Source organism: Molossus molossus, unplaced genomic scaffold (genome assembly GCF_014108415.1).
Source record: "Molossus molossus isolate mMolMol1 unplaced genomic scaffold, mMolMol1.p scaffold_m16_p_1, whole genome shotgun sequence".
Lineage (NCBI taxonomy): Eukaryota > Metazoa > Chordata > Mammalia > Chiroptera > Molossidae > Molossus > Molossus molossus.
Window position 1 is genome coordinate 110,484,857 of NW_023425344.1, and position 27,380 is coordinate 110,512,236.

A 27,380-nucleotide genomic window follows, 5' to 3' on the forward strand; every position below is an offset into this window, starting at 1 on the left:
TTTTCTTTCTTTCTTTTTTTTTTTTTTATCCTCACCCGAGGACATTTTTCCATTTTTTGTTCAGATAGAGTGGAAGGGAGAGAGAGAGAAACATCAATGTGAAAGGGACACATCAAGTGGCTGCCACCCGCACGACCAACCAGGGCAGGGGACAAACTGCAACTGAGGTACAGCCCTTAGCAGGAACTGAACCTGGGTCTCTCTGGACTGCAGGTCGACGCTCTAACCGCTGAGCCAAACCGGCCAGGGGTATTTTTCTATTTATGTTCAGATAGAGTGGGAGGGAGGGAGAGAGGGAGGGAGGGAGAGAGAGAGAGAGAGAGAGAGAGAGAGAGAGAAACACACACCAACTGGTGAGAGGGACACACCAACTGATTGTCTCATGCACGACCCTGACCAGGGCCGGGGATGAACCCCAACTGAGGTACATGCCCTTGACCAGAATCGAACCCATGACTTTTTGGTCCACCAGCCAACATTCTAACCGCTGAGCAAAACTGCCCAGGGCTACAACATCCTTTTTAAAAAAAAAATTGCTGTGGCTGGTTTGGCTCAGAGGTTAGAGGGTCAGCCCATGGACCAAAGAGTCGCTCAAGGGCATGTGCCTCGGTACCCGGCCCTGGCCGGGGTCATTTGGGAGGCAACCAATCAACGTCTCTCTCTCACATTGATGTTTCTCTCTCTCTCTCCCCCTCCCACTCCATCTGAAGATAAATGAACAAATATCCTCAGTTGAGGATTTGGGGACAAGAAAAAAGATGCTGTGTAGGACACATGGGTGTTGAATTCAAAGGAGAGGTCTGGAACGGAGATACACTTTTGTGCGTCATCTCTGTGAATAGATGCCTTAGCCTGGAGAAAGCAAATGGAATGACAGGAGGCTGAGAAGGCCTTACAGGGCACTAATGTTTAAAAGCTGCACAGAGAAATTAGAGCCTGCATTGGTGAAAATGGGGACCAAAGAGAGGGAGAGAGAAAGAAAACCAGGAATGTGCGGTGTTATACAGGCCACAGTAGAGGCTGTTTCAAGAGCTACAAAAGTAACACCAAAGAAAGGACAGTTTCAGAAATACGAATAAGCCTTAGATTTTAATATTGAATTTCATGTGCCAGGGAGATATTCAAATGGAGGTTTCTCCCAGACTGGTGCATCCATGAGTCTATGGCTCAAAAGAAAAACCTGGGCAGCAGCAGACTTGAAAGCAATCCGTGTTTAGCTGTGCCTGAGGCTGTGAGAGCATATCGCTCAGCATGAGTACGTGGAGTGAGCAGAGGAAGAACTGAAGGTGGCGCTGGGGGGGCACCAGTTTCAAGGATGGCAGATGGAGTGCACACTCCAGAGGAACTTGATACAGAATAACTGGACAAGATAGAAGAAAACCAGGAGATACGGGTTGATGGAAACAGAAAAGCAAAACATGAAATATGGGATGAAAGAAATCAATGAATGAAAGTAAGTTTCGTGGATGGTTTCTTTTTTGTTGTACAGAAGCTTTTTGGTCTGATATAGTCTCGTTTGTTTATTGTTTCCTTTGCTTCTCTTGCCCTGGGAGATGTATCGGTGAAAATTCTGCTACCTGAGATGTCTGTGATTTTATTGCCTATGTTTTCTTCAAGGATTTTTATGGTTTCGTGACTCACATTTAAGTCTTTTTTCCATTTTGAGTTTATTCTTTTTTAAATCCTCACCCAAGGATCATTCATCTTCAGATAGAGCGGGAGGGAGGGAAAGAGGAAGAGAGAGAGAGAGAAACATCAATGTGAGATAGGCACATCGATTGGTTGCCTCCCACACAACCCCAACTGGGGCTGAGGATGAATTGTAACCGAGGTACATGCCCTTGGCCAGAATCGAACCCAGGACTCTTTGATCTGTGGACTGACGCTTTAACTGCTGAGCCAAACCGGCCAGGGTTGTTTATTCTTGTGTATAGTGTAAGTTGGTGGTCTACTTTCATGTTTTTTGTTTGTTTGTTTGTTTTTGAATGTACCTGTTGAAAATGGGGGACATCTATAATACTGTCAACCATAAAAATTTTGTTAAATAAAAAATAATAATAATAAATAAAAGAAAGTAAGTTTCATGGAGGCAGGACTGGACAAAAGTGAGAGAGCAAAACGCAGAACATACATTGTTGAGAAACAAAATGTATGGGAATAAAGAATGAGAGAGAATAAGGACAAATAGTTCTCTCACGAAGCTCAGCTATAAGGAGAAGGAGAAGAAAGTAGGTTCATCAAAAGAGGAATCAAGAAAAAATTATCGTGTCTATGTTGCATTCTTGTGACATAGGACAAGGAGTGAAAAGTGCCAACTGGATTTTTTTTTTAAGTTTGCAATGCTGAGCCTGGCGAGAGCACACTCATAGTTGTGGTGGAGAGTGTGCCGAAAGGCTGAGTCAGTAACCAAACGTCTGGTAAATATGAGGAAGTTGCCAGAAGTTCCACGGATGAAAACAACAAGCTGAAATAAAAGATAGGATGATCCTCATAGAGGTGTGCTTTTCCCACGGAGCTTGTAAAGAGTGACACTTTCAAAGTGACATTGAGGAGAAAGAATTTCAACCACTGCTTCCATCCCTGAAGTCCTTAGGGTGTGGTCATGACGCCTGTTCCCCGTAAGGGGCAGGGCTCGTGGAGAACTAACCGGTCAGATCCTTGTTCTTCAACCATGGAGCCGGCAAACCACGGAAAGAACAGAGAGGTGTGAGCACTAAAAGACAGAGTCAGAAAGATAAGAGAGTAGTCAGACAAAGAGGATGAAGAAATGGAGGGATGTTTACCCCTGGGCTACGGGGCGGGGGTGGGGGCGGGGATGGCTGGATTAGAGTACTATACGTTGTAAAGTTGCTTTTCTTTTTTATTTATTTTATTTTCTATGGTACGTGCCCCTAGCGGGAACCGAACCTGGGACTCTGGTCCACAGGCCGACACTCCAACCGCTGAGCCAAACCGGCCAAGGCTAAAGCTGTGTTTCTTGATGAACTGGTTAAAACCCACCTGGAGCAGTTATTAGTGTCTTGACCTATGGAGGCTGAGTTCTGTGCAGAGCAAGACCGGAAACGGTGGTGGGCCTGGTCTGCCAGCACCGTCTGTGACCCCACACGCTGTAGGTGGAGACAGCAGCGCCCTGCAGGGAGGTGTGAGCAGGCCTCCTGTTGGGGTCTGGATTGACTGGCTTCCTAGGGACCCAGCCCAGGTGGGTGGGCCAAAGGGCCTTTCCCCGGAACTGGAGACAGTGGCTTCCTCCAGGAGATAATTGGTCTAGGGCCTAGCAAAAGGTTGTGACTCAACAAGAGCTCATTTCCTCCTGAATGAATAGATGGATAAAGTAGGTCTATTCCTAATATTGAATTATTGTATTCTGTTCTAGGAATGTTTAATCTCACTAACATTTGGAATCCCAGAGATATGCAGTATGCATTGGAAAAACCAGAAATTGTATTAAATACACACACACCATCTCTTTGTAAGTGCTGGGTTTCCATTTCCATTTAATCTGCATCAAAAGGAGTAACAGATAGGATGACTAACATCCTGGTGGCCAATCTGCATCAATCTTGCATTAGATAGATGTTGCAGTGAAGAAATTATATGTAGGAACACCTCCTTATTTAAACAAAAGCAAAACCAAAAACAAACAAACAAACCCAAAACTGAATTATGTGAAGAAACCCTATTTTCTCAATTAGAAATAGAAACAAAAAAATATGCTTAAAATTTAAGATTCATGTTATTTGTTACTAGAGCGATATTCACAAAGTCCTTAGTGAAATGTTTTTCCATGTGTTCTGCCAAGAGAAATTAAACATATTTACAACAAATTGGAGACATTTGCTGACCATTAAGCTGTAGCATGATCGCACTGATACCTTTGGGCTCCTGAAAGACAGCATTGAGGCCAAAAATTAAATTCATTTATACATGTTGTCATAGCCTGAATGTTTGTGTACCCTCAAAATTCATATGTTGAAATCCTGCTCCCCAGTGTGACAGGATTAGGAGGTGGGGCCTTTGGGAGGTAATTAGGTCTTGAGGGTGGAGCCCTCATGAATGGGATTAGTGCCCTTAGGAAAGGGACCCCAGAGAGCCTCCTGCCCCCTATGTGAGAACACAATGTGAACCTGACATCTGCGAACCAGGAAGGGGGCCCCGCCAGACACTGAGTCTGCCCAGCTCCTTGATCTTGGACTTCCCGCCATCCAGTTTACATGCCACCCAGTTTATGACATTTTTGTTATAACAGCTCGAACAGACTAAGACACACGTCAATGAATATTTCAAGAGAGAGAGAAAAAAAAAAACCACACGTTTCCTCACACTCCTCAAAATGTGGTGGTAGCTTCTCAGCTAGTTCTTTCAGAAAATATGCTTTTGAAAAACTTTCTTATGATCAGAGAACTTTATCTGCCGAAACTTCACACTGCAAAGAGGAAAGCGAGAGGGAACTGGAAGGCCGGCCTTTGCGGAGGTAGCAGGGAGTCAGCCAGCGACCAGGGCCCGTTTCCAACAGCAGGGACTGGGAGAGAAGAAAGGCTCCTGAAGGGACCCCTGAACATATGCCGCAGGAATCAAAAGCCACAAAAGACGTACTGCCTGTGCTGACTGTCATGACTCATTCTTCTTACAAGCTGCTTCTTCGGTGAATTAACTAATAAATCCGTCTCTCTCAAACTGGTCTGCCTTCTCCTTCCCTGACCAGACGGCAAGGTGAATAGACGCCGGGACCTGACGGCTGTGGGTCAGCCCTTGGAGACTGATCAGCGGTAAGCCACACTTCCTGTCATGCCCAGTATGGGGGCTCAGCAGAAGAGAGCGGCCCTGTCACCCAGCCTGCCCACCCACCCACCTGCCCACCTACCCAACTTCTGGCTCAAGCTCATCTTACAATAATTAGTCACTACATTTCCCATCTTAGACTCCGATTTTTAAATTATGTCACTTAGCATCCCTATCTTAAAAACACAGCTACTTACCTCTCTTAGAAGTCTTTGAATGTCTTAGGAATAAAAAACTGATGAAAAGTAAGGCCCTGAGACTGCATCTTAGTGGCAGAGTCCGTCAGCAATCGTGCCTTTCTTACCTGGCTTCCAGAAGTGTCAAAGTGCCGCCTGGTGAAAGCCAGGATGTCTTCCGTCTCGTTCTGCGAGAGGAAGTAGGAGTCTTCGTCCTGCCGGAGGCTGAGGAGGCTGTGCAGGTAAAACGTGTACTCCTTACTGCTCATGTTGAGCTTTGAAGAGCAGATCTCCTCCTGGTGAACAATGTAATAGAGGAGGAGAAGAGAAACCCTCTGGACCACTTCCTCTCGGAGCTGATCTTCCAAATCCCCTCCAGCTATTACCAGCAGGGCATCTGGTTCAAAGCACTGGGCAAAAAAAAGCAAAAAACAAACACGAAACAAAATTTAACAAATAGTCCTAGAACACTAATAACCAGTTTCCACTGCTTCTAACTATATCAATAAGAGGGGAGAGTGGGTAGGTCCAATTGGCAGATTCAAATAAGAAGGTCATGGTTGGATTTTTATGTAACAATGATGTCCTCCCAGAAAGTCCTTATTCCCTAAGAGTGGTCCCTCTAGCTCCAACCACAGTGTCACGAGTTGTTCATTTGATACCTTGAATAAAACCAGCTGACTCTTTGGCTTTGAAAGCAATGACCCATTGCATTTAGAACGCAATCCAATCTCCTTATAATTTTCTCCTTGGTCTGGCTCCTGCCTCCCCTACCTTCCCTATCTTCTACTGGCTTCTCTCCACCTCTCTGGCCAAACTTCTGTCCCCGTGTATTTTCTATCAGTTCACCAAGCTCTTTCCCACCATCTTTCAGGTCTTCTCGTCCCCTCACTTCTCTAATCTCAGCTTCAAGTGCCACCCCTCGTGGCTGCCCCTGGCACACGCTGTCCAGAGTTGGAAACCCCCCACCATCCTGCGTTCCCCAGCGCAGCGCTCAGTAGAAACAGAGGCAAGCCACAGCTCTGAGCCACACACATCATTTCAAATCGCGCAGTAGCCACAATTTCAAATACAAAAATGAACTGGTTAAATTAATTTTAATAATATATTTTCTTGAAATGTCTATGTGCAAGATACAATCATTTCAACGTGTGATTAAACTTTTTAAAAACTATTAATGAACTATTTGGCATTCTTTTTGTCACGTTCAGTCACTGAAATCTGGCATGTATTCTAAACCAACCAGCGTATCACGATTCAGAAAAGCCACATGGCCAGTGCCCCAGAGCCACGTGCAGCCAGTGGCGGGCCTGGCACACCCAGCACCGGGCTCTGTGTTCTTCACAGCACGGGAAATCTACAAGTACAGTCTACTTGTCTTTCCCCCTCTCCGCTTGCTGACAGCTGGTCCCCTAAGTCTGGGTGTTGTCTGCTTTGTGCACAGTTCAGCCTCCGCATCTAGCACAATGCCTGGCACCTGCAGGTGTGAAAGCGGAGTGCATGGGGCCTGGCCGGTTTGGCTCAGTGGTTAGAGCTTCGGTCTATGGACCAATGAGTCGCGGGTTCGATTCCAGTCAAGGTACGTACCTCAGTTGCGGTTCGTTCCCAGCCCTGGTGGGGTCGTGCGGTTAGTAACCAGTCGATGTGGCTCTATCACATCGATGTTTCTCTCTGTCTTTCTCCCCTCCCTTCCCCATTCTATCTGATATAAGTAGAAAAATATCCTCGGGTGAGGAATGTTTTAAAAAGGAAAGAAAATGGAGTGCATGGATGCCATCTGCCTGGCGTCCCACCTAAGAGCATCCGAAGGATGCTTCCGTGATGCCTTATCCATTTCATGCCTGTAGACAGACACCTGGCTCATCTCATCTGGCAAAAGAAGGCGTTTGGGGTAACGTGGTGGAACACTGAGGAAACAGACACGGGGGTTGTTGAGGGGAAGCTCTCCCTGCATAACGGGAGTTTTCTTTCCTGAGACAGTTGGGGACTGAGCATCCTCCCGGATCCCAGAAGCAGCTCTTTGCAGGGCACCAGCCTCAGACTGAAGGCATGAAGGGATACAAGGTCTGAGCCCCAGAGGGACTGGTCCCACTGCGCGACAATTTATTATATCTTTTTTTTTAACCGAGGTATAATTGACATATCATATCATATTAGTTTCAGGTGTACAACATAATGATTCAATATTTATATATATTGCAAAATGATCTCCACAATAAGTCTAGTTAACATCCATCGCCATACATAGTTAAAATTTTTTTGTGTGAGTTGAGACTTTTAAGATCTCCCTTAGCTATTTTCAAATAGACAATACCGTAATAATAACAATAGTCACCATGTTGTACATTACCTCCCAAAGACTTATGACTGGAAGTTTGTATCACTGAGCTTCACCCATGTTGCCCAACCCTCACTATAACTGCAGAATTATATTACTATAATATCTATTCATCTATTCCGTGTCTGCTGTGAATCCTACTGGGTAACATCTGATACAAAGTGTCTGAGTCACAAGGAAACACATCATCCATCTCTAAGGCAAAACGTTAATCACATCCTCACAAACCACACGGACTCCAATCTCTCCTCAACTCAACTGTAAGGGACGAGAACTCAGCTAACAGAGGGATAGGTTTCCCAATAAGACCAACTCTTAAGATGAATATTAAGCTTCACCCCTGAAACCACAGCAGCCTTTCTGTTCCCTAAGTAGCCCATGAGAAAGGTCCATGGGTTGGTTGCTGCTGGCAAGGACCACATCCAGACCTAAGGAGGTGGATCAGTTGAAACAGGTACAATATAGTCAATCTTGTACCAAATAACCTCCTAAAACCAAACTATTGGTAACGTTAGCTACCAGTTATCAGAAGCCATGTGTCCAAAACAGTACTAAGCACTTATGTATTTAGGTATTTCTCAGTGTATAAATCTAATTGGTTCTGGAAAAGGTATCAGATAACAATTTTTTGGATGGTAGGTAACTTATTGCATTCTTTTACATGAAAAAATATGTCCATAGCCTATGTAAAAATCCACCAAATATTTATGCATAATATAAAGCATTTGGAATACCAATTCCCCAATTATTTAATGCATAATGAATGAATAGGTACATTTATATGGAGCATGCAAGAATACTGTACAGAATCAAGTATAAATCATGTTTCCCTGGAGGGTGGTATAAAGACAGTATGTGTAAAAACTAAGTTTAAGAGAGGGTTAGTAACATACCTGAAGCCACACAGCTAATAGCACTTGCCCAGCCTTGATTCCTGCTCTGCCAATGATAGATTTTATTCTCTCATTTCAGTGTTTATGCCATGGAGAAGATAAACTGTGGATCCGCCTACATACATGCTATGCAGCCCTTTACCCAATAATTTTCTCTCCCTCCTGTTTAGTAGGAAGAAATTTGATCAATGAACAGGCTAGGGGATTGGTAAGGTTCTAATGTCTAGCGGTGAAAATATTCTACAACCAGAGGGCTGAGCAAAGTCATGTTTGTAGACTTTCAAGTGCTGTCCAGGTTGTTTGAAGGGGCCAGGCAGGTAGGAAGAAGAGTGTCAAGAACATGAGGAATAGGACTTTCATGAGGCCAGTGGACCATCACATGTGGCCAGGGCTTGGCTGATGGCACACAGCAGTGTGGGTGTCCACCCTTCACCCCTTCTGAGGTGTCTGAGACCCCCGCCCATTTGTGGCTCCTCCTCAATGCTCTTGCTCTACCTCTTTCTAGGGCTGGAATAGGGTAAGATCTGTAACCCTGCAGGTGTTCACACCAGACATGGTTTGTAGAAAACATACAACTTGGAAAGTAAATTGGTTTCTGACTTCGAAAAGTTCTGAGCAGTTGTGGAAGCAGCTCATTGTGCCTCAAGATTTGGGTCATCTTGAATAAACAGACGCCACCTACCCCTTGCTTTAATTTTTTGGAGCCCACTGAAAGGATGCTTGACTGTGAATCAAATGACTATGGGCTCAAAACTTGGAGCTGGCCCTGGCCGGTTTGGCTCAGCGGTTAGAGCGTCGGCCTGCGGTCCAGAGAGACCCGGGTTCGGTTCCCACTAAGGGCACGTACTTCGGTTGCAGTTTGTCCCCGGCCCTGGTTGGTCGTGTGGGTGGCAGCCACTCGATGTGTCCCTTCACGTCGATGTTTCTCTCTCTCTCTCTCTTCCTCTCTCTCCCTCCCACTCTATCTGTACAAAAAATGGAAAAATATCCTCGGGTGAGGATAAAAACAACAACAAAAAAAAAAAAAACAAAAAAAAAACTTGGAGCTGTTTTACAATGGTTGAATCCTAGTCAAGTTTCCTTCAATCAGAAGGTAGTGTGGCTCAAGGAAAGGAGCCTGTAGGGAGCATCCGAAGAGCTGATATAAGAAAATGTGAATGTCCTTCTAAGCATAGACCAGACAAAAAGCACTATGAGAAGGGGAGTGTGGGGGTGGGGTGGGGTGGGGGGCTGGGATTTTCCTTTCATCACCATTAGTTTTAGCTGTTAAAGTTTTTGCAGTGGCTCAGCTGAGTTTGGGAGAGGGTGTTTAGTAGAATATTGCAACCACTGGCACCTCATAGGCCTCAAGATCTGGCCAAAGCTCTGACTCTAGTGAAATAACTCTTTGTTGGAGAAGAATGGGCTCCTTCGGGAAAATCCGTTGATTTTTCTTTTAAGCCAATCAGGTAGAGGCATGAAGTTTAAGAGGGCGGAGAAACCACCGATTCTGGGAATTTGTTTTTAAAATTTCATAAACACCTGGCCAGTGTGGCTCAGTGGTTGAGCACTGACCCATGCACCAAGAGGTCTCCAGTTCGATTCCCAGTCAGGACACATGCCCAGGTTGTGGGCCTGATCCCCAGTGGGGAGCATGCAGGAGGCGGCCAATCGATGTTCTCCCTTATCGATGTTTCCATCTCTCTCCCCTCTCTCTTCCTCTCTCTCTAAAATCAATAAAGAAAAACAATTTAAATAAATAAAATAAAATTTTATAAACTTTGGGGACAGACTGGTTAGGATGTGAGAAGCCCTCCTTACTAAGCCAAATGGAACCTCAGATATTGGGTGGTGATTTTCTGGGGTGCCCTGGAGCCCCATCAGATGGCCTCCCCCTAATTCAGCTTCCTTCATTGTTTCTATCTGCCAGGTGAGAGCCACAGTGACATGAACCTTCATGAAATCTTTCTTATTCCATGTGAACAAAGCAGTTGTCAAACCTGCAGAATAAACTTTAAGGGTTTTAGACAAAAAGATGTTCAGAATTTGATTTGGGATTACGAGTAAACCCACAGACCTCTTTTAAATTCTGGCATTTTTGTAAGTAATTTTTTTTGTAAGTTGTTTTTTTAGGGGGTGAGGGTGCTAAAAGTGATTGTAAAATGCAAGAGGAACATTGTATTTCTCTTTATTCCTCCAAAGATCAGGAAGGGTGTCAACTGACGACAGGCACCAGCTTTCCGTGGATCTGTCCTCGGTTGCGTGGCATTTGTGACTGCCAAAAAGAAAAGTCTTAACTGAGAAGAATCGAGATAAACTTGTTGGATAAACGAGAGAAAGTTTGATACTGTTCACCCTTTGCACATGACAGTTAGACAAACGGAGGGGGGAGGGGTGTGAACTAAATACACATCCTTAAAGCCCTGGGTCTCTTTCCTGAACTGGTCTGAGAATCGCCTGGAGATTTTGGCTAGAAACCCCAAGTCCCAGGGACAGTTGAGGGGGTTGGGGACCGGCAGGAGGACGGGGGATGCTGGGAATGTCTCATTTCTCAGTAGCATGCAGGTACTTCACAAACACTGCCCCAGTGTCCTGGGAGGAGCGGTGGACATTTCCACGAGGTACAGGAAATGTAGGGGTACAGGGGAGCCTGAGCTTCTGCGTCCGAGCTCACTCATGCGCGACCATGTGGTGCCCATGGAAAGCAGCCTCCGTCGGGTCTTGTTGAAGTTCTGCCTGTCCCGGCAGCTGGAAGGTGTCGGAGCCCTGCTGGTGATCCAGACGGGCCAGCATCCTTTCGCCTCACCACACCTGCCTCCACGGAGGGCCGTGGTTTTCTCTATTGCTGAAGTGGAATTTATTCTTTTGGAGTTACTTAATTCCTCATTAAATTAATCAAAACTCCATTCTAACCCTTCTCATTAAAAAATAAAATAAAATAAAGGAAAAGCCACGATCAGGTAAGACTATCCATTTTCAAAGGCTGCAGCTGGAATAAATTCATTTTTAAATACACAGTGCTCTCAAATGCTTCATTTTCCCCCCAAGTATTCAGTTTATACCTAGACCTGAAATAAAGTTGGCAACACTTTTTTTCTCCCCAATTTCCTCTTTTTTTTTTTTCAGATATTTCGGGATATGAACTCACCCTTTTGCCTGCTATTTACCACAAAATTTCTAGTATGAATTCTGCCTCTCAGTGGACAAAGTCCCTAAAAAGACCAAAGAATTCAATGACTACTGAAGTCCTGTGATTTGCAGTCCTGGGTATTTGTGAAGTCAATGAAACACTGTTTCTCCCTGCCTTTAGGAATGGCATGAGGGGATTTCACAGCCCTTCCTTACGGGTGATTCAGAGAGCTGCACCCTCTGAGCAGCTTATACTGAAATTGGTCTTTTTTTTTTTTAACCTCATTCACTTCCAAAGAGCAATAGCATCAGCAAGAAGGCACAACTATTAGAGACAGTGTTTTGTTTTGTTTGCTTTTGTTGCTTTTTTTTTTATCCTTACCTGAGGACATTTTTTGTTCAGATAGAGTGGGAGCGGGAGAGAGAGAGAGAGAGAGAAACATCGACGTGAAAGGGACACATCGAGTGGCTGCCACCCATATGACCAACCAGGGCCGGGGACAAACTGCAACCGAGTACGCGCCCTTGGCAGGAACTGAACCCGGGTCTCTCTGGACACAGGCCGATGCTCTAACTGCTGAGCCAAACTGGTCAGGGCATTAGAGACAGTGTTTTACTTCCTAGGAATAAAACTAATTCAAACGAAGGCTAACTTAGCCAAACTTTCAATCAGGTCACAGACACCGAAAAGTGCAAAACAACTCCTCCTCAAAAGAGTGGAGAACAACTTTGCATGTTTACAGTCCCCTGAGTTAAACTAATATTCAACCAGCTTTAATAAGGCACGTCATGTCATTAGAGAACATTTCCCTGAAGCAAATTCTCAGAGGACATTAATAAGCTAGGACTCCTAGTTATTTCCAGTGGGAAGTCATACGTTGCTATATATAAAAGTTAATGTCATCACAGATGAGTTGCCTATTAGAACACATGTTTTCTCTGGGAACCCTTGGGAATAGCGCTAATGATTGAATTATTTATTGTTTGCACAAGGCAGAGAAAAAATTCACTCTATGAGCAAGACCCTTCTGTCTCGAAGAAACAAAACACTTAGCCAGAAATGTTTCCCCAAGAACCAAGAAGCAGGACTGAGAAAGTCTGCCAAAATTTATTGGGGGGGGGGCAGTTATTTGCTTTTCTTATTGTTTGGCATCTTCATTTATTTATTGGTGGGTTCATTCTGAAAAATCTCACCAGTCAGGAAAGGAATGATGAGCCGTGGCTATGGTCATCGTAAGATACGGGTCCCTCCCTCTTTCACTGCTCCTGTCAACCCCCCACCAAGCCACCCCCCCCCACCCAGATGGGGGCATTTTGAGTTCACATTAATGCTGATTTTTACAAATTCAACCTCAATCTCTGGAAAAAAACAAACATGGGAATTTTTTGAAATCTGCCCAGGTGACACCTGTAGGCAGCCAGGGTCAGAGTCACCTGGCAGACTAGCGAAAGGCTGGGGACTGGACCTCGGGAGCCCTGGGTCTTGTTTGAGCTTCACCCATGGCACTTTCATTCCCCAGTTCAGATTCCTTATTTTTTATTTATTTATTTATTTATTTAATCCTCAGCCAAGGATATTTTTACATTTATCTTCAGACAGAGTTGGAGGAAAAGAGAGAGAGAGAGAAACATGACTGTGATAGAGACACATCGAGTGGTCGCCACCTGCACAACCACAACTGGGGCCAGGGATGAACCACAACTGAGGCACGTGCCCTTGGCCGGGATAGAACCCGGGGCTCTTTGGTCCTCAGGCCAAAGCTCTAACCACTGAGCCAAACCAGCCAGAGCTAGATTCCTTACTTTTAAGAAGATTGTTATCCAACACATTAACCACCATGCAAAATATTAGAAAATGCCCACCAATATCCAGGAAAAAGTCCTTAAAAATTCAACCTTAGACAAATAACCGATCACTATTTTTATACCTCAGAAGAGAAATGGCATCTATGGAAACAATCATGTACACGTTCACTGCAGACTCCCACAAGGGATCAGTGCCTCAGAACGAAGAGAACTAAATCACACTCGCGCGTCAGCACCTCCCACCCTGCAGAAGGCTTACAGAAAGGCCTACATAAAACATTGCCATTTTAACAAAACAGAAAATTCTCTGTCTTTAAATGCCGTATGCAGAACCCTGAATGACTTTTTGTCTCCCAAACAGGGCAGCTATTCTGCCACAGTGCACTGCACACCTGGTCACTGGAAGGGTCACCTTGATTGTGATTGACCCAGGTAAATGGCTAGACTCCATTTCTCTCTTGAACGTGCCCTGCACCTAATCCCGTTCCATGGCACTAACCAGACTGCAGGCTCCTTGCGTTGCCCTTGTCCTCCAGGGGCAGCCAGTTTTCTCCAGCCATGTTTTGATGAGGCTTCTCGAGTGGGTCAGAGGTGGGTGGTCGCCGGCAGAGAGAACTCGGAGTACTTCTGTCATTTGGCCAGGACTCCAAGTGCCGCCGCCGTCCTGGGCGGAGGGTTTTTCTGTCTCAGTAGAGGGGACAAGGATGAGAAGGAGGAACAATGGCAGCCAAGATCCCGAAAGCCTTGTCCAGAAGGACATGTCCACGCGTCCTTCACCTGGAGTCTGTCTTTGATGCAGTAGGTGGGTTCGCATTCACGGTGCGAACTTGTAACCAGAGGAATTTCTGTGGCGATGGGGAAAAATGAAGGCTTTCATTATTATGCCTGCAACATGGTTGAAAGGATTCATTAATTGGGTGGCTAAGCTGATTTGCAATGGCAAGCTGTTTCTGAACAACAGGAGGTAGGTCATTTATAACCCCACACGGCAGGAAACTATCGTGGTTGTAGACTTTCGAACTATAGCAGAGCCAAGAATGTTGTTATATTGCCTCTCTCTGAACTAAACCTAGAGTCAAAAATTGAGAAGAATAAGTTTCTCTTCATCCTGAAGGTGGTACAAGTCACCAGATCCGGGACAAGAAACACCCTCATTTTATCTCCTTGTTAAGTAAAACTCCTAGTGGTTTGTGGTCCTGATCATGAAATATGTAAATAAAATTAAAGAGAAAATAAATGTTTAAAAATGACCAATATCACGTGGAGTGAGAAGGTGTTAGGCAAACAAGGGTACTAGAAGAAAAAGAGTAACAGTCAGAAGACACTGGTCGGTCTTTAGATTTTAGTTTATTAAAAGTTCAAATGACCTTAGAAAAATAAATAAATAACGTCAAGACCTCATGAGCCACGATAAATCCATGTACTCCGTGGTCCTTAAGCGGTGAGAAGACAACTTTAGAGCCAATCAGTTTTCTGGAAAAAAATTAATCTCTTCGAACAGTTGCTTAAGAAATGCAAAACGTTAACAGAATTGCGCGTCAGCTCTTGGCCCAGAGATGAGCTAATAATGACTGAGGGGCAGGAGCAAAAGTACCAGGATTACTTTTATGGTTTTAAAAACATTGGGGGTGGGGAGAGTTATGATTCTTAGGTTAGCATTTTAAAAATGACAGAGGATGAGACAAACATTTCTAAACTCAGCACTTACCTTCAGAAGAAAGACAAATGGCTATTTATCTGGAGCTCTGTGTCCTTTTAAATCTCAGAGAGTATTTTGTGGTTACAAAGTCCTCTGTTTTTAAAATTCCTTGACTGTGTGCTGGGAGCTGGAAAGGATTATTTCAGCCCAGTGAAGATTGCAGTTGCTATGGAGAGAGCTGCTCTGAAGGTAACAATGAAGGTGGATAAAAGTGAGAACTTTCTGTCTGGCAGGTTTTCAGAAAAATCAAATAAAATTAATTCATGAAACTGACTTTTTCCTATCAATATTTACCAACTTTCTTAGAATCATCTATAGTCACTTGCCTTTTAAGGGGAAGCTCTAAGTCAAAGCATTTCACCTTGCAGAATAAAAAGATTTTAGTGTCAGACTACGGTTTTTTTCTTTCCAATTGGTTCTGCAATAACTGTTTCATCCACACTCCAACCAAGGACTTGTTGAAAAGATCAGCTCTTCAGAGCCTTACTTATTTTACAAGGTGCAAAGGTTGAAAAGATTTAATGTGGTTGCAAATTTATAAATAGATGTTTTCAAACAAGAAGAAAAGTATTTGTTGGAGGAATAAAGTTCTTTCCTGAAAGTAAGTGGATGTGTCTGGGGAACTTTAATTAGCCCTGTAAGTTATGATCCCAGGGTCTGCAGTAGAAGTAATTACATAGGGGTCTTCAAGCTCTCAGCAAATTATTAGCGAATAATAAGGAACAACGTGGTAAATCTTATAGGAAGTAAGAGAAGTTAAAATGCAAACTTTCAAAGTGCACAGAGTACACATAAATGGCACATAGTACATAGAAACACAAAGCTCCTGCAGCATGAAGCAGATGCATAGAGACTTCTGAGTTCAGTTTCATAGGGGGTAGGTGGGAAGCAGTGGGGCTACTGATGAAGAGACAGAGAAAATGAGAGGAGAAAGACATTGGGATAATTCGTTTCCTCAGTCACTAACTGGATTTGAAAACTGGGAACAATAGGGTGCGATAATCCTCAAAGAATGTTGGTAACGCTAATAGAAATATGGGTGGCACAAATGTTCCCAGAAGAATGTTCCCTGGCTTCTCTTTAATTCCATATCACAGAGGACTTGGATTCATCTTAACTGTCAAGGGAAGGGACTTGGTCTGTGGTGATGAAACAATTCAGTACCAGTTGCCAACCACATGAGACTGGTGCTGGTGAGAAGGAAAGAGGTTTAGTGAAGTGCCAGCCACCTGAGAAGATGGGAGACGCTCATCCCAAAGCCCATCTTAACATCTCAGTGCTGTCAGGAGTTTTTATCAGGAAGGAGAGGGAAAGCAGGACAAAGAAATCAGGGGGAGGGGGCTGTGGACATGCAAGCAGTGTCCTTGCTGGTCAAGATACAGATCTTTAATGCCAGGTGCAGTCTTGCATTCAAGCCACCCCGGGCCCAGGCAGGATCCAGAACAGCCGGTTTCTGCAGTATGCTCTGAAAAAAGGTTGTTAGCAATATACAGCAGGCATGACTAACCTGGCCTTTGTTTTAAAACATACATCCTATTTTCTGACATGGGGGAAAGTGTTGTTCATTATATGTTATTTAATCAAGAAGGTTATTTTTCTGGTTAGCATAAGATTTAACGTAGGATGTGCAGGATATACAGGCTGCACAGGACGTCTTCCCATAGGCCTTGATGTGGCTATCTGAGCTTTCTGACAGCTGAATTCCTGTTGACTGAGCTGTCGGCATCAGTCAGGCTTGCTAGGTTCACACAGGAATGGAGACTCTTGAACTGTAAAGTATACTAACAAATGTTTAAGCCTTGGCCAGTTTGGCTCAGCAGATAGAGCATCGCCCACAGACCAAAGAGTCACAGGTTCAATTCCAGTCAGGGGCATGTTGCTCGGTTGCAGTTTGTCCCTGGTCATGCGGCAGGCAACCAGTCAATGTGTCTCTCTCACATCGATGTTTCTCTCCCCACCCCCACAGACTCTATCTGAAAATAAATAGAAAAATAGCCTTGGGTGAGCATTTAAAAAATAAACAAAACACTTTTAACATACAAATTCTAGTTTTGAGAGAAAAATCGGGTTAGAGTAATAAGCTGGGTTTAACATTTACTAAGATTAACACGGGTACATTTATATAAATTTTATAACTTACTTTGTTTTTTAAATATATTTTTTATTGAGCTTAGAAAGGGGGAGAGGGGTATAGAGATCCATGAGAGAGAGAAACATCGATTGGCTGCCTCCTGCATACCCCCTCCTGGGGATCAAGCCCCCAACTCAGGCTTACGCTCTGACCAGGAATGGAACCAGCAACCTCTTGGTGCATGGGTTGATGCTCAACCATTGAGCCTCACCAGCCGGGCTGTTATTATATTCTTTTTGAGTTCTATTCTATAGCTAGTAGGACTAACATAAGTAGTATGTCACATTCATCCCCTGTTACAGTGAGATTAACTGGAGTTAGAGTCCAGAATGATCAGTCCAACAGAGAAGCAAGGAGCTGGTCAAGACCTTCCATCTGGAGACAGAGAAGCGAGGCGGGAATTAGGCCCTCACTTTCTGGACCAGCTCCAATGAACAGGACCTAAAATCAGCTACCCCTGCCCAAGTCCCCTTGTAGATCCTGCCTAGTTGCCACAGAACTGCATCCTGATGTACTCTGACCAGTTCTCACAAGACAGTGCCCCTGCGATGACTCAGACCTATTCCTTGATTGCCCTGTGCTGATGTCCAACCTGGAAGACCCATACTTCCTGGTGTCAGGTTTCCTGTGGCTACAGATTCCCTTGTGACGGGGGGCCCGAGGAGTGATCTCCCCCTCAAACACCGTTCACTACTCTCAGGGGCTCCCAACACCTCTACCTTTCTAGTCATAGCCCCAAGACTCCCAAAGTGAGCTTCCTCTCCTTGTCACAATAGGCTGGTTCTGTTTGCCCCAAGGTTTGCTGCACCCTCACAGCAATTCAGCCACCACCCAGGTTCCTATTCCTGTTCCAGGGTGAGAGGGCAATGTGGAGGGGCAGGGAGAGGTCCCGGATGTAGGCTCTCAAGCGCCCAACTGCCTGCTTCAGCAAGCCTGAAATCAGCCTTTCATTTGTTTATATTTATCTTCAGACAGAGCCAGGAGGGAGAGAGTGATGAAGAGAGAGAAACATCGATGTGAGAGAGACACATCAATGGGTTGCCACCCACACGACCCCAACCGGGACCAGGGACAAACTGCAACCGAGATACTTGCCCTCAGTGGGAACCGAACCCAGGACTCTCTGGTCCGCAGGCTGATGCTCTAAGCACTGAAATCAGCCTTTCTTAAACATGGTTACATTTACGATACAAACCCACTTCTGGGGGTAATGAGTTTCACGTGTTAACTCACCAACTGTGTAAAGGGCGAGCTAATTGACTCCTGATTGATTCTCAGGTGGCAGGTGTCCCCAGGTGGGAGCAGTCTCCCGGGAGGCGGCTTCTCCAGTCTGTAGACAGCCCCGTCTATCCCAGGAAGATACAGTGGCCGGGAGGCAGGAGGGAAGAGAGGAGGGGTCACTGACCAATCTGTCCTTCATTCGGTTTGACTCTTTGCCTGTTAGTGTGGTCTGAGTTTCAAACGTCTTCCTCATGTCCGTAGAGTCATGAATTTACACATGCACCCTGCTGTGACCGAGACAGAATTTAAAGGGGCCCAACAGGAAACATGAACTACAAGACGGCAGCAACTTGGGAAGAGATTGAAGCAAGGGTGGAGCCATCTCGTGTGTATCGTTCAGGGCTGCCTGCCCTGGACAGTTTTGCAGTTTGGATTGTCATTCATTTCTATAATCACTACAGATGTATGCATTGATTTTCATTACAGTGTATTAAATTATGGTATTTCCTGCTTTCCCAGCAAATGTCCTGAAGAGAGGAGGCTCTCGGCTGGTGGCAGGGCTGTGTGGGCTCTGCGTCCCCCACCCCCTAGGAACATCTCTGGCAGCAACGTGCGGTCCTGCAACTCCGAGCTGCCTCTGGGCCAAGCTTCTCCCCGCGTGCCCGACTTCTTCCCCCTTTTCCAAGACACTGACCTCTCTAAATAATTCAATTTTTTTCTTTATTGATTTTAGAGAGAGAGGACGTGAGAGGGAGAGACAGAAACATAGATGAGAGAGAACATCGATGGGCCGCCTCCTGTATGCCCCCCACCAGGGATCGGGCCCACAACCCGGGCATGTGCCCTGACCGGGAATCGAACCGGCGACCTCTTGGTGCATGGGTCGACGCTCAACCACTGAGCCACACCGGCCAGACTCTAAATAATTATTATAAAATGTTCATCAACATTTTGAGTGTTGTTAATGCCTAGGCACTCGGCTGAGCAACTTCACGTACACTTTCTCATGTAATATCCGTTGAACCTAATGAACTTCTCACTGTGCATTTCAGAAATACCCAGTGCCACACAGCTCACAGGTGCCACCGGAAATCCAAGCCTGTGAATGTCAAAGTTGGTGCTTATGCTACCAAGCAACTGTGTGCTGCGCTGCCATCCCGGGCTTTATGAGAGCCCAAGCCTCATTTTGCAGTGCAGCTTGGGGGCGAGACACGGAGGCTCGGCCAGGAGCCCATCCGCAGGGCAAGGAGCTGCTACAGTTTTTCCTTTGCTTTCTCCCCACAGCCTCTTCAGCCCAAAAATTCTCAGAGAAAAGAAAATTTAAGAAAAATGTAGAACTTAAAAGAAAAAAAAATAGAACCTCAGGCTCTTCTCCTCTGGATCCTTATCAACAGGCCACCCACCAGACGTTGGAAACAAATGCTCCTCCTCCAACCTGTTTTCTTAGAGAAGCGACACGGCGCTGAAAGGGCGCCTGCTGCAGGCGAAGGACGGGCCCGCACGACTTCCGGTTCGGCGACTGCCGCTGGCTTCCCAGCAGTTAGGAAAGGGCAATTGTTTGAAGTTAGACCTTTAGGTTGTCTGATTTGGAAGCTGAGAGTAAGAACGATTTTTGGAAAACATTTATGTGCAACTTTCAAACAATATTTTTCTTCTCCTTTTAAACGTCATATAGGACCACTAACTTAAAAAAAAAAAAAAACTGCAGAAAACACCTCAGTACTTTTTAAAATGTGGCCTCTCCATCGGAGGACACAGATATTAATATCTGCTCTTTTTTTTCTAACTTTTGAAAAATTAGCATTTATTGTGATATAAATTTTAATTTTACACATTTAAAAGTATTCGTATGAAATGAAAATATGTAACAAAATTAATTCAATATTAATTTTAGAGTTTTCTGAGCATATGTGCTCATTTCAGAACACTGACATCTTTTGTTTTTTTATTTTAATTTTTTATTTATTAATTTGTTTTTGTTATAGATGTTTCTCATTTTCCCCCCATTGACATCCTCCTCCCCTTCCCCGTGCCCTATCCCCAGCTTTGTTGTCTATGTTCATTGGTCATGTATGCATGCATGTAAGTTCTGTGCATGAACTTCCCCCACAAACCCCTCCCTCCTCTCAGGGTTGTCAGTCTGTACCCCACCTCTATGTCTCTGGGTTAATTTTGCTCAGCAGTTTGTTTAGTTCATTATATTCCCCAAATAAGTGACATCATGTGATAGTTGTCTTCCTCTGCTTGGCTTGTTTCACTTAGGATAATACTCTCCAGGTCCTTCCATGTCATCTCAAAGGATAAGAGATCTTTCTTTCTTACAGCTGCATAGTACTCCATTGTGTATTTGTACCACAGCTTTTTGATCCATTCATCTACTGATGGACACTTGGGGTGTTTCCAGATCTTAGCTATTGTAAATAGTGCTGCTATGAATATAGGGGTACATATATTCTTTCTGATTGGTGTTTCGGGCTTCTTAGGGTATATTCCTAGAAGTGGGATCACTGGGTCTACTGGCAGTTCAATTTTTAACTTTTTGAGGTAACACCATAGTGTTTTCCACAGTGGCTGCACCAGTCTTAATTCCCACCAGCAGTGTACTAGAGTCCCCTTTTCTCCACACCCTCACCAACACTTATTGTTTGATGATTTGTTGATGGTGGCCATTCTGACAGGTATGAGGTGATACCTCATAGTTGTTTTAATTTGCATCTCTCTGATGATTAGTGATGTTGAGCATTTCTTCATATGTCTCTTGGCTATTTCTATGTCCTGTTTAGAGAGGTGTCTATTCAGCTCCTGTGCCCATTTTTTAATTGGGTTCTTTGTCTTCCTTTTGTTGAGTTGTATGAGCACTCTATATATTTTGGAAATTAACCCCTTATCTGATGTATAATTGGCAATGATGTTCTCCCTTGCAGTGGGTTGCCCTTCCATTTTGATGGTTGTTTCTTTTGCTGTGCAGAAGCTTTTTAGTTTGATGTAGTCCCATGTGTTCATTTTTTACTTTGTTTCTCTAATATCTGTTCTTATAGCTTCTCTTGCTTTATTCTTTTTACATAATTTGGATCATGTCATACGCATTATTTTGAGTTTTATTATTTCTGCTCATTATATTGTCAGTCTACCTAGAGATGGATTTATTTTATTAGTCATTTCAAAAATTCACCTTTCAATTTGATCTCAGCCATCCTCATTATCACTTGCTTTCCATGGCATGAATTTCTATTCTTTTCATTGTTTCTCCCTTCATTTTTCTCGTCTATCCTTGGTTCTTTCTGTGGCAGATTTTGCTAGATCCCACCCAACAGTCATTCCTCCATAATCCATTTATTCGGGGCAGCCAAGTGCCGAAGTAAAAACTCTCACTTTTCCAGACTCATTAGATGTGGGGCTCGCATGGCACAGTTTGAGGTCAATGTGAGTGGAAGTTTGCTGGGGACCTCAAAGAGGGCCTCCTGCCTGGAGTGTGGGAGTGACAACTGTGTGGCCCAGGGAGGGAGGAGAAGACAACACGGCACCTCCCCACTCCACTTGAAGGAGCAGGAAGACAGAAGCAGGAGCCTGGGCCCTGAAGGTATCGTCCAGGTCACCGCAGCATTCCTGGCTGCCTGTGCTTGGAGTTTGGTCGAGTGAGATCCATTTGTCCAGTGTCTGTTGATTCACACCACAGGCGAACGCTGGTTTACCTGGACACAACAATATGTCTTGTAATCTTCAGACATGTAAGAGATCATCCTAACCCCTGTGGTCGGCTTTTATTCACTATCTCTGCCTTCCCACTCTGCATGCGGGGCTCCCGGTCTTTGCCAAGACTGGACACCCCTCTGCCTCAATCTTAGGCACTGCTGTGACGTCATCCAGGGCATCACTTCCATGCAGTGGGTTAGTTTCTGGTCCTCAGTGGACCCAGTGCCTGTGAGAGTGATATTTCTTTCTCTATCTTCTCCCAGAGATGCTCCCTTCTCCCCCCTCATCCTCGGGGACTCCTGGCTGGCATAATGTCTTTGGTGAAAGCTGGCTCTCCTAGAAGACAGGGGGGGCCTTTGATGCCATACAGTCCTGCCTTCTCTGTGCAAAGCCCCTGATGCCAAAGAGCACTAAAATTTTAACTTCTGCTTCAGAATAAGGAACAAAATAATGGGGTATTTTTTAAAAAATAAATAATCCCAGAATAGTTAGTGTTAGAAAGTTCTCCTTACCATTTATTAACAAAACAGTTTCCTTAGTAGTACCTTTTCCAGAAATAATTTCCAGAAAACCTTTAATTGAACAAATAACAATTTAATTCAGCAAAGACATGTTTAAACCTGCTATGTGCAAGTTGTTGTTATAGCCTGCATGAAATACACAGGTCTGTATCCAAGCCCTGCCCTCCCAGGCACTTGGTTTAAGTGGGAGACTCTGGCCCACCCCAAACATCCCCAATACAAGGTAGTTACGGGTGTGTTCTGTGTGGGAGAGGAACTGCTCACTCTGATTAAGGAGAAAGGGGAGTACTTCATTTTTGGTGGACAAGAGCCAATGAGAAAAATAAACCAATCCAGGGATTTCCCTTTTAATTATACTTTGGAGAACTGAAAGGAAAATAAAAAGAGAATCTCAACAAGGGGTTTGTAAGGATGGGGAGCCAAGAGTGCGCAGCCCCACCTTGAGCAGTCGGCCTCTGTCTCGCTCACTCTGTGCCCTTCGGCCTTTGACCTCCTCCCCACACTCTTCTAGGGCCACCTCCCAACCCTCCAATGATCAATTTTCTAACCTGTGTCAGTTTCCTCAACTACAAAGTGAGGATAACAATAGAAATTTACCTTCGTGGAGTGGTTTTGAGGATTAACGTAAATTAAATTAAGCAGCGATACGAGTGATTGATGAGGGTTACGCATAATTTATATATTTCCAAGGTATCATACTCAGATATTTATTTAGCATCTACCTATGTCACTATATGTTAGTGATACAGTGAAGAAGGGAACATGATCACTGCCCACGATCGCAGTTTTTCCGAGGAAGAAAACCTAGTAAATAGTCCCACAGAAGGCAACCAAGTAAGTACTGTGGTAAAGGTACGTATGGCAGGTGCTATGCGAATCCCTAAACACATGTTGGCACCATGGAGAGCTGTTGGCATCTTCAGCAGCTGTACAACCTCTGCCAAAACAGTGGCTTCAACCTTAGATTTTTTTTTTTTTTGTCATCATCTATAATTTGCATAGTAGGTCAACCTCCTTGTTGAAAGTCAAAAGGTTTGATGGTCTCCATGTGGTATTGGGTGTGGCCTTCCCCTCCATGGTCAGTGTGGGTGGTACATTTGCTGTTGACTCGACTCTTCATGCCCTAGTGGTGATCACTGTCTTACACATGAGTCCTCTGGGGTGATGGTTTTGACCATCCCCGTGATAGTGGTTTTGGCCTCCAAGCTCAGTCAGATCATTATAGTTCTGCTTTCTGTGCTAACTATGGAATAGCTGGCTAGTATCTCCAGGGTGACATCTTCTGCAGATGTGTCAAGTGTTTGGGGAGCTATGATGTTACAATTGGTATGTTCAGAAGAACAGTGTGTGTGTGTGTGTGTGTGTGTGTGTGTGTGTGTGTAACCACTTGCCCTTGGCTAGGTCCCAGCAACAGCTTTTGAGTTTGTAGCTTACATTGTGTTGATTTTCTGTTTTGGTTCTTCACAGCCTTTCACTGCTTGACACTTGAATGTCAGATACAGTGGAAACTGAAATTCAGTAGTTGAAGAGAACAAAGTCAGAGTTCAAAAATGCATGAATGATAGATGTTGATAGTTACCCAGGTGTTGTATCTATAACAGTCATTGAAACAACATATTTTTCACTTTTTCGTCTTTCCTGTGACTCCTTTCGGGTCGACAGCAGCTGTCAATTTTCCTTTGGTTGGTTGATACTGAGAATTGTTAGAGAAGTGACTGCGGCTGTTTCTGCCAAGAATACACTCTCACTGCCTTTAGGCTTGTTTTGTTTTCGGTTTTTGTCTCAGCCTATGTAATAGGTATTGGCTGAGATGCCCTCTCGGCTAAATCCTTCTGTTTCTAACGAGGGAGGGCGTGTGTGGTGAGTGGTTCTTTGATATCCTGAGGCTTGGCACTGGGGAATACACGTGGTTGAAGATGGTCCAAAGGAACCCAGCGGCTTGGATTCTCCGAAGATCCACCTCGGAGCGGTTCCTGGTACAGCTTGGCTGCCCTGGACGGTGCCCCTGCTCCTGTCTGCCTGCGTGGCGACGTCGGCGTGCCGAGATTCTGCTGACTTTCCAGGGCGAAACATGGCTTTTGAACACGAACGAGGAGGAAGCAAAACAACCACGACGACTAGACACATCTCGAGGGGACGCCCAGAGGAAAGCTGTGGCTTCTGCCCTTCCAGGCGCTGAGGCCGCCGGAGACGGCGGGGACTCCAGCGTGCCAGCTGCTCGGGTGCGGGTCCTAAACTGAGTCTGCTCCCAACGTGCTCTGCGGGCTTGGAGTTGGGGCCCTCACTGGGTGCGGAGTGGCCCTGTGGAGCCCCAGTACCTGCTTTGGGTCACACACACCTCAGGAGCTGGGGCCAGCACAGGAGCGTCGGCCGGGCTGCAGCCCCACGGGGAGGTCGCAGCAGAGGTGGGGCTGGCAGGGTGCACAGGACATGGGAACAGGCTCTTCTGACAAAACAATCCATACGCTGTCCATCCTGGTTACCGCCTACTGACACCCGGCAGCTGAGCCCCCACGAGAAGCCTGGACACACCCAGAGAAAAATCAGGCCTTTTTGTTGTGAGACCTAAATCAATAAGAAGAACCACGTAGACACTGTGGAAGTTTGGCCGTCTTGTAGCCCGGTTTCTCCTTGAGGGAGTCGAACGGTGCCAGATGAACAGACTGTCGTGTTCCGAGAAGTAGGTTCCTAGAGGCTATCGATCTTGTGTCCTCCCTTCTCCTGCACTGCAAACTCCAACTGCCCTTCTTCTGTCCCCGCCAGCTCAAGAGCCGGGGCCCGTGAGTTTTGGAACAAACCCCGAGGGTGGCACGTGGCAGTCAGCGGAACACACTTCGGGATCATCTGGAGTTCATTTCAGTGTGTGCCTGGCATTCGACAGGTACTTCATCAGATTCCCTATTACCTTTATAGCCAAGACTGACTCTGATTTCCAGAAAACTGAGGGAAAATAAGAGACCATTCTCTTTGAAGTATTTCTTACAATGTTTCTCAAAGAAGCTGATGAGGTTTCTTCTGCTCTTTCACTTCTCAAGAGAATAAAACTGAATGAGGAGTTAGGGCCGTCATGAGCATTCGGAGGTCTCCCTTTGCTCCATTTTCCAGCAGGAGCCAACTCCGACCCAGGGAGACGGACATGTTTACGAGATGGGCGTCTCCGTGGGGATGTGCAACTTTCAGTCACTGCCCAGAGCACGGGAAAATGGTTCTTTCCACAAAGATCGAGGGTTCTGCCCCAGACCCTATCATTTCTGACCTGAGTACATTTATATTCTAAGATTACATGGGAGAAGCAAATCCTCAACTCACACGTCCTTATTAATGGTGATCATAAGGACACAGTCCAGCACCGGGAGAACGTCTTAGTCCATTCAGGCTGCTACAACGAAATACCGTAGACCTTGGAAACAACAGAACTCCGTTTGTCACAGCTCTGGAGGGGGGCGTCCAAATCAAGGAGTCAGCTGATTCGGTGTCTGGTGCGGACCTGTTCCCTGGCTCACAGAGCTGTCTTCTCCCTGTGTCCTCACAGGACGGAAGGGGCGAAGGAGTTCTTCGAGGTGTTTTTTATAAGGACTCTAATCCCATTCATGACGGTTTTATTGTCACGACCTGACTACCTCCCAAAGGCCCCACCTGCCAGCACTGTCACTTTGGCAGTTAGATCTCAACACACACATTTTTGGGAAGGTCACAAATATTCAGTCCACAACAGAATCTAAGGGAGTCCAGGAAAAGAAGTACAGAAGTGGATTTTAGTATCTAGGGTTTCCGGTTAATTACCAGACAGAATGGAGGGACCGCGGCTCTCGTTAACTCCCATGCTGCCAGGCTGCACTGCTTTTGCCCCGTGGATTATGCAAGATTTCCAGCAGCTTGGGGAATGCCATCTCGGCGCAAACCGATTCCAGAATCGAGTGCTCATCAAAGTCAGAGCCTGGCGGCCTCAGACTCTCCTCGGCTGCTTGTTGAAATACAGATTCCAGGACTCTGACCCAGAATCAGAATCTACTTAATCAGAATCAGAAGCATGGGCCCCAAAGACTGTATTTTGAATAAGCTCTTGTTCCTCATCAAAATTTGAGGAATCTATGCCAAAACCCCAAATCAGTAGCAAGCCCAGAGAGGCTTGAACTCTCTTGCCCTTAAAGGAAAAAAAGAAAAGAAAAGTCAACAGAAGAAAAGAGAGCCTGGCCCCTCTGCACAGTTCTTAAAATCTCCTAGAGAACTCTGTGTACGGGAGCTGGAATCGGACCCGTAGGAGGAAGCTGTGATAGGAAAGGTTTTCACTCAACCCGCAGAGCTAGTTGAATGAGATCAATAATCTTTGCCAAACCTAATCGTGCAGAGCTGCCATGAATAACTTGAATATTTTAAAGCCCCCACGGTACAGCCAGGATCTCCAGCCAATTCAGGGAGCCTTTTCAACAGTGTCAATTTTTGAGAAGCAGTGAAGAGACTCTTAGGTTATATTATAACTTAGTTAATGAAGAGAATGAAGACAAGTGAATCATATGAACACACTAGAAAAAATACTAGTATTTTAACTGATTTGACACAAAATACCAACCTCATCAGAAAATTGTAATATTCCATTATGAAAACAATGTCAACAAACTGATCAGTATCATCAAATTCAATGGCATTTAAGATTATTCATTGCATGTACAAATAAAACCTCAAAACCAGTGCCCTGAAATGTCAGTACTTGTATATGAATGAGATTCAATAGAGGTTTTTCTGTATTTCACAATAAGCCTAAAAATTTACACTAAGCCCTACAGTTAAAAGGACCTTTTCTAAACTATCAAAGATGTTTAAAATGTTTGATCAGTCACGCTAAAGAATACATTATCCTTCTGTTTCCTCTATAACAAAATTACAATAGCTAAGATCTGGAAACAGCCCAAGTGCCCATCAGTAGACGGATGAATAAAAAAGCTGTGGACACCCTGGCCGGTTTGGCTCAGCGGCTGGAGCGTCGACCTGCGGACCAGAGAGTCTCGGGTTCAGTT

The 27,380-nt window shown here is 45.0% G+C and overlaps 1 protein-coding gene across 4 annotated transcripts in view; it reads right to left on the minus strand.

The window, feature by feature from the left end:
• Positions 1-14,861, minus strand: part of SLC39A12 (solute carrier family 39 member 12) — a 77,163-nt gene extending 62,302 nt beyond the window's left edge. For 3 of the 4 annotated variants that reach the window (XM_036268296.1, XM_036268309.1, XM_036268303.1), the window contains exons 1-2: positions 13,600-13,976; positions 5,084-5,365 (exon numbers count right to left, since the gene is read on the minus strand). In XM_036268296.1, the coding sequence (XP_036124189.1) occupies positions 5,084-5,365; positions 13,600-13,914 (597 nt within the window). In that variant the 5' untranslated portion in view covers positions 13,915-13,976. Of the gene's footprint in view, positions 1-5,083; positions 5,366-13,599; positions 13,977-14,808 lie in introns of those variants that run through there. The other variant, XM_036268299.1, reaches the window with a different exon arrangement.
• Between the last annotated feature and the right edge of the window lie 12,519 nt (positions 14,862-27,380).